This window comes from Myotis brandtii, unplaced genomic scaffold, assembly GCF_000412655.1.
Source record: "Myotis brandtii unplaced genomic scaffold, ASM41265v1 scaffold102, whole genome shotgun sequence".
Classification (NCBI taxonomy): domain Eukaryota; kingdom Metazoa; phylum Chordata; class Mammalia; order Chiroptera; family Vespertilionidae; genus Myotis; species Myotis brandtii.
This window is the reverse complement of record NW_005353405.1, coordinates 459,387-473,415: the sequence shown is the minus strand read 5'-3', so window position 1 is coordinate 473,415 and position 14,029 is coordinate 459,387. Positions and strand designations below refer to the sequence as shown.

The 14,029-nt window shown below is 37.6% G+C and overlaps 1 protein-coding gene across 1 annotated transcript in view; it reads right to left on the bottom strand.

Annotated features, from left to right (window-relative positions):
- Positions 1 to 1,111: 1,111 nt before the first annotated feature.
- The window catches only part of DNAJC15 (DnaJ (Hsp40) homolog, subfamily C, member 15), a 79,249-nt gene continuing 66,331 nt past the window's right edge, over positions 1,112 to 14,029 (bottom strand). Inside the window, exon 6 of the mRNA XM_014535512.1 lies at positions 1,112 to 3,327. Within this exon, the coding sequence (XP_014390998.1) occupies positions 3,257 to 3,327 (71 nt within the window). The 3' untranslated portion in view covers positions 1,112 to 3,256. The remainder of the gene's footprint in view (positions 3,328 to 14,029) is intronic.

The following is a 14,029-nucleotide window of genomic DNA, read 5'->3' as shown; positions in this document are numbered from 1 at the left end:
ATGACAACAAATATGTACAAGCAATCTTTACTGAAGATAGGTAACCATTCAAATAAGCCTTTACAGATAATGAGGATGGGTAGCTGTTTAAAATCCAATTTTACGACATTGCCACTTAGAGAATGACTACTGAATATCTACCTAAAATAGCAGTTGTATCATCTGAAACTGTTTCAGGTAGCTGTACTTAAATTCTACATTCCTGATAATGTTTTTAAAAAACAATGCCTTAACTGATTTGACTAGGGTTGGGGGGACCCAAATCCTGCCCTGCTACATAGTAAAGATGACCACTAATCATTTCACTATTCTCTCTATCCTCTCCCTTTGAAATCTAGGCGGGCTCTATGACTGCCAGTGTTCAGAGCGAGGTGGATTGCAGCTTCCACTTCCTGTCTCTTTGGACCACTTTCTACCATCGTGTGATGATGCTCTAGTAGCCACTGGAGAAGCCTCTGTGGAGAGGAACTGGGGCTCCCAGCCAGCAGCCAGTACTAACTTGAAGTGGCTCCAATTGAGGCTGCATGAAATAGAGACCAGCCATCCCCACCATGTGCTCCCAAATTGCAGATTCAAGAGTAAGATAAATGATTACTGGAACACACCTCAAACCTTAATTCAAGGTATTCAAAGATTTATATTTAAAGGAGCAGTGAAAGAAGTAATACTTACATTTTTTGAGTACTTTCTATGTGACTGAATGCTTTACACATTATTTCCTAAAACACCTTACTAGGATTATCATTTCCTCTATTCTATAGATGAGGCGATTATAGACACTGCCCAAGATCAAGTTATAGGAGGATAATATTCAAAACAACAACTAACTCTAAGGCACATGCTTAGTAGAAAAATGAGAATGAAAGAAATTCCAAGCTAATGCTGGGGACTCAAGTTCTCACGAATACAGTATGCATTAGAAAGTATGTCAATTAAAAGGTATCTCCTGAGGGTGCCCATATATATATTGCTTAGCATAACTTTCAAAATTAGTGGTAACATTTTGTGAAGTATAGTATTCAGAAAACATTTTCTTAGTACTTACAACTTTATGATGGCTACTAAATACAAATGTTCCACACTGAAGAGGTTACAAAGATAAATGACAACATTTTTGCTCAAAAGGTTCTTTAATGGAGAAATAAGGCATATTACACACAGTACCAAGATATAAGTACTATAAAGTGAGCAATAAAGTGGTGTGGAAATATATTCATTCATTCATTCAACCAATATTTACTGGGTGCCAATGTGGCAGTAAACAAGAAAGATATGGTCTCTGCTCTCCGAGAGTTGATTCATATTACTTTTACTGGAAGCACCAGGAAAGAAGAGATACATTTTAGCTTGGCCTTCAGGGACCTCTAGACTTTGAGCATATGAAGATCTGAGGATTAGAAGGGCATCTAAGGTACAAAGATAACAGTGAGCAGAAAAATGAAAAACACTGAAGCGCAATAAAATTAGGATGTGCAAGGAGACTTTAAAGCAAGAATGATATTTTACTAACTCTGAAATTCAATCAACTTTAAGTCAGGCCATTAGTTTATGTACCAAAAGAAAACATACTACACATTTATAGCATGGCTCTCAACCAGGGGCAAGTTTGCACCCCCCGGGATCATTTGGCAATGTCTGTAAACATTTGTAGTTGTCACAACTGAGGGGGTGCTACTGGTCTTTAGCAGATACAAGCATGGATTTTGCCAATCGCCCAACATTGCACAGGAGAGCTCCCACAACAGGAATGATTCAACTCAATACTGATAATATTGCCAACATGGAGAACTTCCGAACTACAGGATGCAATAAACCAAAGATGCATCTAGATATTAAAAATTATTTTTAGATAGATAAAATACAGTAGTTCAGTTTATCTGGGATGAACTCAGAATTTGTAAAGTAGTACATGCTAGAAAATAATGCTGGTAACTCTGTATCTGAATCTGTTTTCTCACCTTTGGAATAGTAAAGTGATGATGACCAGTGGCTGTTTTAAGGAAATAATTTAATGCAGTGTAAATCACAGGGCCAGCCCCTCAACACCATATGTCAACCCTTTGCTTTTGAGAAACCCCACACTCTATTCACAATAAATATCCCATTTCTACTCTTCTGACTGATCTCAAAAGAAATGTACTGACTTTCCAATCATATAAAAACAATATCGCTTATTGTTTTTAAAGCCCAGATCTATGCCACTTACTCTATGGAGCTCCCTCAATGCTCTCAGTTTAAAATATTCCTTTCTTCTCTTTAACTTCCTTAGCATATCATCTATACATCTCTAATAGTATTCATGTGATTTATCTTTTTTCGAAATATAAGACCCTTTGGGTCAGGATCTATGTCTGGTTCACACCTGTAACTCCCACAGGGCCCACAACAGCATCCTACACATTGTAAGTGGTCAATGAATATCTGAATGAATAATTGAATAAATATACAGTACCGGAAGACTATAATTAAATACAAACTCCTCAGACTTCTCACAGCTCTTTCAGCCTTTCCTCATAGGGCTCATTTTGTAAATCTTTAATCATTTTAGTAGCTCTCCAAGTTCTCATGCTTCAGCTATAGGGTCTCAGAGAGAGCAGAGTTCTTTAACGAGTCCTAACCACTACTTCAGAAAATACCATTCTGTAAATTCCATTAAGTTTCAGATCATTTCCCCATGGGATAGCAGTCTGTGTTTGGTCTCAAAACATTTAAAGCCCCTTAAACAACAGAGTACTAAATTTCTCTGAGAAAACAGGGACAATGTGAGTATAAACATAGGAATAGGCAAAAGTAGATTTACAGTAACTTTATTAACTCAAAAAAATTCAATGCAACTGTAAACCTACTTTTGCCTCCCCTGTATAAACAGTAAAGACATTTCTATTTATTGCTCACAAATACCAATTACATTATTGAGGATCATATTTTTTGGATACTTTTTGTGAGGGAGAAGAATATGGGGAATTTTAAACTAATAGAACAGAAATATTAAAATGTATGATTATCACAGAGAAAGTAAGACAGTAAGAAAAAAAGATCACTTATAGAATTTTAAGGTGTTCTTTTAAAAGATAATAAAAAGACAGATTATTAATCTTTTATTATTATACCACATAACAGCGGAATAAATTATTTAGGGTTAGCACATGTACATGTATGGGAATTATGATGGTCAGTGGTGGTTTAGATTAAATACAAAGGACTTTGTTTTTTAAGCACCCCCTTTTTTTCCTTCATTGTAGTCCTTGAGCATCAATCAATGTTTGGTGGTTTCTTCCAGCAAGTCCTTTGCTTCATTTATTTTGGTTGCTAAGTATGGAGATCCACCTGAGGACAAAGAAAAATAATTGAATTAAAACACACTTTATTATTGACATTTTTAAGTCTCAAAAAGAAGAACAATCTTAATTATAATTCTCTGATATTTTCCCACCCATCCATTCTCTCACAAATTAATTTATAAGCTGACTAGAAATCAAAACAGCATAAATTAAACTTGTTTAGTGAAGCACTACAGATACCCAACAATCAAAGACAACATCTGTGAAAGATAATGAAAGAAAGTTATAATCAGGAATAATTTGAAAAACACTCAAACATTTTGCTGATCAGACATTACCATTCAAATATTTAACCAGAGAATTTTCTGAAATTAAGTGAATGGTGAGGTAAAGAAATCCACGGGCTCTTTTAGAGTCTAATCAAACCTTATAATTTCACAAAAATAAAATACAAGTTAAAAAGGCAACTATGTACTACCCAGTTCTAAAAATCATATTTACTAATACAGATGAACAAATAAATGAATGATAATAAAAATGTTAAAGGAAATGCTCCCTGTTCTCTGAAATGATCCAATTAGAATACTTATGAAATACAGTCTTACATTTACTGTGCCCCAAAATAAAATTAAGTCAGTTCTTACTTAGAGTTTTTTAAAATAAATTCTTTCTAATGCAAACAGCAAGAGAAAAATTGAGCTAAATTTCAAATTCAGAATCATTATAAATCACAAACAGAACCTATTTGACATATAAAAATACTAGCCCCACATTGTCATATTAAACCTGTTTAAGCATTGTACGCCTTCTAACTTCTAGTCCTAAACACTTTATTGCTTAACAGTCAAGCTAACAATCACTATAGTTCACCAGTTTCTTTGTTTTTATTCTCTCCGTGAATTTTCAATCACCGATAGCTGTTGAAAACATCATTAAGACCTCAGTAGCTTAAAAAGGTCCAAAAAACATATAGATAGTACTGGTGTAATTGTCCTGAGTTTATTCAAATCTTTTATTGATTAAGGAAAAAGAAAGCAAGGAAAACAGATCAACAAACATGGTGTTGTAGTATAAAGGGCAATGCAGGAGGAAGCTAAATTTAGCTTTTTGCCCTTGAGTATACCAGTTACATTTTCATATCAAGATCTAAATTGCTATACTTATGGAATATATCACAGTGTCCTTGAATATACAATAAAAATTATATATGAAGTTGATGAAAGTTTCCATATACACTTGATTATGAAACAAACTGATTTCATGATTTGAAAATAATCTTGGAATTAGGTAATGCCAATCTTTTTAAGCTGTTTAAATTTTTAGAGCTACCTAGGTAATGTCAGGTATCTTGTATGTTCTCAATAAATATTAAAATATTAACTCAAACACAACCTTTAATTGATTGGTATGCATTCTGGATATTTAAATCACAGGCTATAAATGCTCATTTAGCAGACAGAAAAAAATCAAAGGTACAAATCGAAAGTCTCATTAAACATACTCATCAATGGCAATGCTAGAGGAATGCTGGACTTTTCACTTATGTGCACAGTAGAAATTTTGGCTTGGCTCTCATTCTACCCTCCTAAGATTTGGAAAAGTTCCTAAGCCAAAAATTACAATTCCTACATTCCCTTCAAGTAGTGTTTGCTACCAATTGTGAAATTTGAAAGGCTGAAGTGAGGGTAAGGCTTTCTTGCTGGGCCTCTTTGTTATTGCTGCCAGCAAGCGAGGTCGTGGAGTAGCAGTGGGAGCAACAGCACCTCAGAACAGTTCTAGTGTCAGTCTAGGAGGAAGTAGCTTCCCTGACAGAGCCGCTGGTTTGGGGAGTTATTCTTATAGGCCTAGTTTAGAATTTATTCCTTCAGGCCTTCCAACAATTTGTAAACACTAGTTCCCTGCACTAAATGCCCTCCTGCTTAACGCATCTTGTTTCTGGCACTGACTCTTGATTGCTCTAACAATATGTGATATATATCCTATACTTAATGGGAACAATATACATTTGAATCTTTCAATTTTGCTCAATTTTATTGGGGAACCATCTAGATTCTATTTAATTAGAACACTCACCTCACCCTTGACCTCTGCACCTTTGTACTTCCACTAAATACTGCTAGAACTCTTATGCTTTGGGCTGTCATGAACTATCATATTTTAGACCCACCACCCCATTAACACTAATAGAAGAGTTGAATAAAATACAACACATCAATATGAAAGAACAGGAGGTCTACCCAGTCAGCCAAGTGTTAAGGGTAAAATCCTAGAGATAAGGAAAATGCATTATGATGAGCCCAATATTCTGCACTGATTTTTCCTTTCAAAGAAGCTAAACACCAGATAGTATCCTATATAATCCTATATAATAAAAGGCTAATATGCAAATAGAAAGGCGGTACAACCAGAATAACCGAACAACCAGTCACTATAACGTGTGCTGACCACCAGGGGGCATGTGCAGAACATGGCGGGCATTGGCCGTGGCAGGATGGTGGAGCAGGTGAGGGGGGCACCAGACCAAGGCGAGGCACCAGTCACTGTCATCAGGGCGAGCCTCTGGTGGTTACTGAAAATTCTTTGCTCTCTTCGCAGTCCCGCCCAGTGGCCAATGCCTGTCCCACTCCCACCTGCTGCTGGAGCCCGGCACCGGCCCTGATCACTCGGCCCCATCAGTAGGTGGGAGCAGCAGCTGCTGGCCCTGGTCGCCCCTGAGGGCTTCTCCATCTCCCCCTTCTCCTGAGGGGCGATCAGGACAGCAGCCGCTGCTCTCACTCAGTGATGGCGCTGGCACCAATCGCTCTGCACCATCAGGAGGTGTGAGTGCGGCTGGCGCCTTCAGTGTGTGGGAGCAGCAGGAGCAGGGCTGCAGGCAGACAGGGGAACCAGGGGCCATGGCGGGAGGGGCCGGGCAGAGGCGCAGAGGATGGGCCGAGACCTGCCCCTGTGCCTACTGCAGCCTCGTGGCCCATAGTTCATTTCAAGGTGCATGAATTTTGCACTGGGCTGCTAGTATACTATACAATTCCACTTATATGAAATGCTAGAAAAGAGATAGCTAATGTATGGTGGCCCAAATTGGGAACAGACTGGCAATGGGAAGAAGCACCAAGGAACTTTTAGAGTTATACAAAGCTAATATTTAGTTTATTTTTCTGTATATCTTTTGAGAACTTTCTTCATCAGGGCTTCCTATCAAAGATATGCTATCCTCATAAAAAGAATTAAAATGCATTATCTTTTCCTTCTATTTTTTGAAAAAATTCACTTGTAAAACTAACCTGGCCAAACATTTTATTTGTAGAAAGGTTTTTAACTAGATTCAATTTCTCAAATAGATAGCATACTTTTTCTTATTATTATTGTCTAAAGTTTTACATATGTCTCCTTTTTCCCTGATTGACGCCCCCCGCCCCCCACCCCCAGACATTCACACCCTGGGCAAGCCCCCACTGCCCCAGTATCTGTGTCCATTGGTTATGCTAATATGCATGCATACAAGTACTTCGGTTGCTCTCTCTCTGCCCCCGCCCCACCCCTGCCATTTGTCTCTGGACCTATTTTTGTTCATCAAAATATGTTGATCATTATATCCCACATATGAGTGAGATCATGTGGTATTTTTCTTTCATTGACTGGCTTACTTCGCTTAGCACAATGCTCTCCAGTTCCATCCAGGATGTTGCAAATGGTAAGAATTCCTTCTTTTTTACAGCAGCAGAGTATTCCATCATGTAGATGAACCACAGTTTTTTAATCTACTCATCTGCTGATGGATACTTAGGTTGTTTCCAAATCTTAGCTATTGTAAATTAGGCTGCTATGAACATAGGGGTGCATATATCCTTTCTGATTGGTGTTTCTGGTTTCTTGGGATATAGTCCTAGAAGTGGGATTACTGGGTCAAATGGGAGTTCCATTTTTAACTTTTTAAGGAAACTCCATACTGTCTTCCACAGTGTCTACACCAGTCTGCATTTCCACTAGCAGTGCATGAGGGTTCCTTTTTTTCCACATCCTCGCCAGCACTTGTCAGCTGTTTTGTTGACGATAGCCATTCTGACAGGTGTGAGATGGTACTGTATTGTTGTTTTGATTTGCATCTCTCGGATGATTAGTGACTTTGAACATGTTTTCATATGTCTCTTGGCCTTCTGTATATCCTCTTTGGAAAAGTGTCTATTTAGGTCCTTTGTCCATTTTTTGATTGGATTGTCATCTTCCTTTTGTTAAATTGTATGAGTTATCTGTAAATTTTGGAGATTAAACCCTTATCTGAAATATCACTGGCAAATATGTTCTCCCATGCAGTGGGATTTCTTGTTGTTTTGTTGATGTTCTTTTGCTCTGCAGAAGCTTTTTATTTTGATGTAGCCCCATTTGTTTATTTTCTCCTTAGTCTCCATTGCCCTAGGAGCTGTGTTGGTACGATATTGCTATGACATATGTCTGTTATTTTGCTGCCTATGGAGTGTTGTAGGTTTTTTATGGTTTCCCGTCTTACATTCAAGTCCTTTAGCCATTTTGAGTTTGTTTTTTTGTGTATGGTGTAAGTTGGTGATCTAGTTTTATTTTTTTGCATGTATCTTACCAATTTTCCCAGCACTGCTTATTGAAGAGACTGTCTTGACTCCATTGTATGCTCTTGCCTTCTTTGTCAAATATTGAGCATAATGACTTGGGTCAATTTCTGGGTTATCTGTTCTGTTCCACTGGTCTATAAGTCTGTTCTTGTGCCAGTATCAGGCAGTTTTGAGAACCGTGGCTTTGTAGTATAGCTTGATATCCGGTATTGTAATCCCTCCAACTATGTTCTTCTTTCTCAGGATTGCTGCAGCTATTCGAGGTTTTGTTTTTTTTTTATTCCAGCTGAATTTTTGGAGAGTTTGTTCTAGATCTTTGAAATATGCCATTGGTATTGTAATGGGGATTGCATTAAATCTGTAGATTGCTTTGGGTAGTATGGACATTTTAATGATGCTGATTCTACCAACCCATGAACATGGTATGTTCTTCCATTTGTTTATGTCTTCCTCTATCTCTTTTTTCAATGTCATGTAGTTTTCCGAGAACAGGTCTTTTACCTCCTTAGTTAAGTTTACTCCTAGGTATCTTATTTTTTTTTTTTTGGTGTAATGGTAAAAATTATTGTTTTTTTAGTTTCTCTTTCTGTGAGTTCACTATTGGTATATAAAAAGGCCATAGATTTCTGGGTGTTAATTTTGTATGCTGCTACATTGCCAAATACATTTTTTAGGTCTATTAGCTTTTTGATGGAGTCTGTGGGGTTTTCTATATATAGCATTATGTCACCTGCGAACAAGGAGCGTTTTACTTCTTCTTTTCCAACTTGGATGCCTTTTATTTCTTCTTCTTGTCTGATTGCTATGGCTAGCACTTCCAGTACTATATTGGAGTGGTGAAAGTGGGCATTCCTGTCTTGTTCCCATTCTTAGGGGAAATGAGTTTAGTTTTTGCCCATTGATTATGATGCTGGCTGTAGGTTTGTCATGTAAGGCTTTTATTATGTTGAGGTATGATCCCTCTATTCCCACTTTGCTGAGAGTTTTTATCAAGAAAGGGTGTTGGATTTTGTCAAATGCTTTTTCTGCATTGATTGATATGATTATGTGATTTTTGTCTCTCAAGTTGTTTATGTGATGTATCACATTTATTGATTTGCAGATAATGTACCATCCTTGCATCCCCGGAATAAATCCCACTTGGTCATGGTGTATCATCCTTCTAATGTAACACTGAAAATGATTTGCTAGATTGAATTTTGTTGAGGATTTTATCATGTACTTTCATCATAGATATTGGCCTGTAGTTGTCTTTTTTGTGGCCTCTTTATCTGATTTTGGAATTAGGGTAATGCTGGCTTCATAAAAAGAGCTTGGAAGTGTGCCTTCCTCTTGAATTTTTTAGAATAGTCTGAGGAGCATAGGTTTTAGTTCTTTGAATGCTTGGGAGAACTCCCCTGTAAAGCCGTCCAGACCTGGGCTTTGGTTTGATGGAAGATTTTTGATCACTGCTTCAATTTCTTTGGTAATTATCAGCCTATTCAGGTTTTCAAATTCTTCCTGATTGAGTTTTGGGAGCTTGTGTTTTTCTAAAAATATGTCCATTTCATCTAGGTTATCCATTTTGTTGGAAGAAAGTTGTTCATAGTATTTTTTCATAATCTTTTGTATTACTGTGGGATCGGTTGTTACTTCACCTCTTTTATTTCTGATTTTGTTTATTTGGGTCCTCTCTCTTTGCTTCTTGGTGAGCCTGGCTAGAGGTTCATCAATCTTGTTTATCCTTTCAAAGAACTAGCTCATGGTTTCGTTGATCTTTTTTATTGTTTTTTTTTTTTTTTTTGTCTCTATGTAATTTTTTTCTGCTCTGATCTTTATTATTTCCTTCCTTCTGCTTATGCTGGGCTTTTCTTATTGTTCTCTTTCCAACTCTTTGAGTTGTAAGGTTAGATAATTTATTACCATTTTTTCTTGTTTTTTAAGGTAGGCCTATAGAACTATGAACTTCCCTCTCAAGACTGCTTTCACTGTGTCCCATAGATTTTGGATTGTTGTGTTTTCATTGCCATTTGTTGCAATTATGTTTATTTCTTCTTTGAACTCTTTGGTAACCCTGTAATGGTTTAATGGCATGCTATTTAGCCTCCAGGTATTTGATTTTTCCCATTGTTTTTATTGTAGTTGATTTCCAATTTTAGGCCATTGTGATCTGAGAAGATGCTGGATATGATTTCTATCTTCTTGAATTTGAAAAGACTTTGCCTGTGTCCCAATATGTGGTCTATCTTTGAAAATGACCCATGTGCACTTGAGAAGAATGCATATTCTGTGGCTTTTGGATGCAATGTTCTGAAGATGTCAATTAACTCCATCTGATCTAGTATTGATGTTTCTTTGCTAAATTTTTGTTTAATGGATTTGTGCAGTGGTGTTAGTGGGGTATTAAAGTCCCCTACTATGACTGTATTGCTGTCAATCTCTCCCTTGATATCTTCCAGAAGTTTTTTTTTCATGTATTTTGGTGCTCCTGCATTAGGTGCATATATGTTTACCAGAGTTATATCTTCTTGTTGAATTGCTCCCTTTAGTATTATGACAATTCCTTATCTCTAGTTATGACCTTGACTTTGAGGTCTAATTTGTCAGATACAAGTATTGCTACCCCAGCTTCTTTTTCATTTCCATTGGACTGAAAAACCTTTCTCCATCCCTTCACCATCAGTTTGTGTGAGTCCTTTGTTCTGAGGTGGGTCTCCTGTTGACAGCAGATATATAGGTCATGTTTTCTTATCCATTCAGCTACCCGATGTCTTTTGATTGGGGGATTTAAACCATTTTAATTTAGAGTTATTATTGATAGTTACTTGTTTGTCGCCATTTTTCTTTATGCCTGTGTTCCTTCTTCCCTTCCTATTTCTTCTTTTTATGGCAGACACTCTAGCATTTCTTGCATTTCCTGGTTTGGTTGTAATAAACTCCCTTAGTCCTTTTTTTTTCTGTGAAGCTCCTGATTTCACCCTCAACTTTGATTGATAGCCTTGCAGGGTACAGTATTCTTGGATTCAGACCCTTGCTTTGCATGACTTTGTGTATTTCATTCCATTCTTTTCTGATGAGTTTCTGTTGATAAATCAGTCAATAGTCTGATGGGAGATCCCTTGTAGGTAACTTTCTGTCTCTCTCTGGCCGCTTTTAAGATTCTTACTTTGTTGTTGGTGTTTGCCAATTCAATTATGATGTGTCTTTTGGTGTTCATCTTGTTTGGGACTCTGAGCTTCTTGGACTTGTGTGAGTTTTTTCTTCCCAATATCAGGGAAGTTTTCTGTCATTATTTCTTCAAACAGGTTTTCTATTCCTTGCTCACTTTCCTCTCCTTTTGGCACCCCTATTATATGGATGTTGTTTCATTTCGTGTTGTCCCAAAGTTCCCTTAGGCTCTCCTCATGTTTTTTAATTTTTTTTCCCAGTTGCTGCTACGCTTGGGTATTTTTTCCTACCTTGTCTTCTAACTCACTGATGCGGTCCTCCACTTCTTCTAGTCTACTGCTGATGCTTTCTATTCTGTTCTTTATTGCAGTGATGTCATTCTTCATTTCTTCTTGGTTCTTCTTCATTTCCTCTAGGTTCTTACACACATTGTTGAATTTATCTTCCATCCTTTTCCGCGTCCTTATGACCATTGCTCTGAATTCTTTCTCTGACATACTGCGTGCCTTCATTTAGTTTACTTCTTTTTCCAGTTATTCCTCCTTTTCTTTCGTGTAGGGGCTGTTTCTTTGTCTCCCCATGTTCTGGTTATGTAGCTCTCTCTGTCCTGTGTTGACTTAAAGGCACAAAATACAATACGACAAGTCACAATACACAGGGCACCAAACACAAATGTATTCACAATATGAATAACACCAAATAAAGGTGACCACCAGAGAAAAGAGAATTAGGGGAGAGAAAAGAGTGCAAAAATGATATTGAGAAAAGGAAAAAATGTAAGAGTGAAAAGAAAGAGAAGAAAAAAGAAAGGGGAAAAACATATGTATATGGGGAGAAAACTCAAGAAAAGCAACAACTAATCCAAAAAATGCAAAAAAACAAATACCCAGAGAAGAATGCAAACAACAAACAACTAATCCAAACAACAAACACCCAAACAACAAACACCCAGATGAATCTGAAGAGGCAAAGCTTATTTCCAGAAGGTAAGGTCAAGGAATTGAAGGAATGGGGAAATGGCCACAATTCAATATAGAGGAGGTAGAAAGGGAATGAGTATATAAGAAGAAAAGTAAAAAACAAAAAAATAAAAAAGAATATATGTATATGTATATGTATATGTATATGTATATGTATATGTATATGTATATGTATATGTATATGTATATGTATATGTATATGTATATGTATATGTATATGTATATGTATATGTATATGTATATGTATATGTATATGTATATGTATATGTATATGTATATGTATATGTATATGTATATGTATATGTATATGTATATGTATATGTATATGTATATGTATATGTATATGTATATGTATAATGCGCCATGCCATGGTGCTCGTATTGTGCAGGAGTGGTTTCAAGAACATGAGGGAGACTTTACCTTCTTAGGTGGCCCCCACAATCACCAGATCTCAATCCAATTGAGCATTTGTGGGACAAAGTTAAAAGAGCCATTAGGCAGCTGGTTCCACAACCATCAAATCTCACAGAACTGGACAGTGCTATTCATCAGGCATGGTGTCAGATTCCTCGCATCACCTTTCAACATCTCATGGAGTCAATGCCAAGAAGAATCACTGCAGTATTGAAGGCAAAAGGTGGCCCAATGAAGTACTGATGGGGTGGTCATAATAATCTGGTCACTCAGTGTATATGTGTGTGTGTGTGTGTGTGTGTGTGTGTGTGTGTGTGTGTATCCATCCCATGTTCAAAGGCTGTTAAATCGCATTGTTTACCCAAATCTTCAGAAAAAAAATCACTTCTACTGTTGTGGTAAACAACCTGCTTCCCTATTTATAATGGTCTGGCCCTCTAGCAACTTTAGTGTGAAATTATAGCTAATTTGCCTACAAACATCAGGTGGTCATAATAATCTGGCCACTCAGTGTATACACACACACACACACACACACACACACACAGACACACACACACACACACTAGTGTGCTGGTGCATGGATTCAATTAACTAGAAGAAATATTTTAATATTGCTATTTGTCCTTTCTCTATAATAGAAAAGTCAACCAAATTCACGATCAACAATGACAGATCGAAACACACACACAATTGCTCAGTGAGAGCTTTATAGGTATCAAGCATGCACAAATCAACTTAGCCTTTTATAGATATAGAATAAATTTGCTTAATTAGAACTGCTTGATGATTTAGCTAAACTTTTTCCAGCCCAGTGAAGCACCCCAACTCTCTTTCAGGTAATTGTCAGCAATACAGCAGTAAATATCAACACAAAGCACATTATTATTGCTATCACGTAGGGAGAACAAAGGGTAAAATATTTAACTGTAGCCATGTTTGACTATATTCTGCGCAGTGAGAAAACCTGAAGTCATTTGCAAGTTCCACCATTTCTTACTTTTTTTCAGTCAGGTCAAGTTTCTAAACTTTCTAAATCTCCATTGTCTTGCTAATGAAAAGAAAAACAATAGGATTCTACCGAGTCTCCTATCTACCTACTCCAGGACTTCTGTGAGGATCAAATGAGATGAGGCATGTGAAAATGCTTCTCAAACATTTGGTTAAAGTGTAAAATGTCTGCACCTGGCTATAAAGCAAGTCATATTCCTGGGCTGAAGAATCTCCAAGGAGGCTAGTCACTAGGGAGAGGAAGCCGGGTATTGCTATGTGATGTCATTTCCCAGTGCCCACAGTGACCGTTTCTGGGCTAGGCTGAGCTGTGGGCCGCATTTTGAGCCATGGGGTCTTGGCAGCATTGGCTGTGATTTGGTGGGGTGTTGCTCTGGGGTGGTGGCGGGGCCTGTGTCCCATTTGGGGGACGCCAAGTATTGGTTTGTCAGTGCCAGGTCCGTGTGCCCGCCAATGTGTGCCATGGCAGCTCCTGCATTGAGTGTCTGCCCCCGGTGGTCAGTGCGCATCATACCTACCAGTCAGATGACACTTAAGCTTTTATATATACACTAGAGGCCCGGTGCACAAAAATTTGTGAACTCAGGGGGGGGGGGGGGGGGGGGCCTCAGCC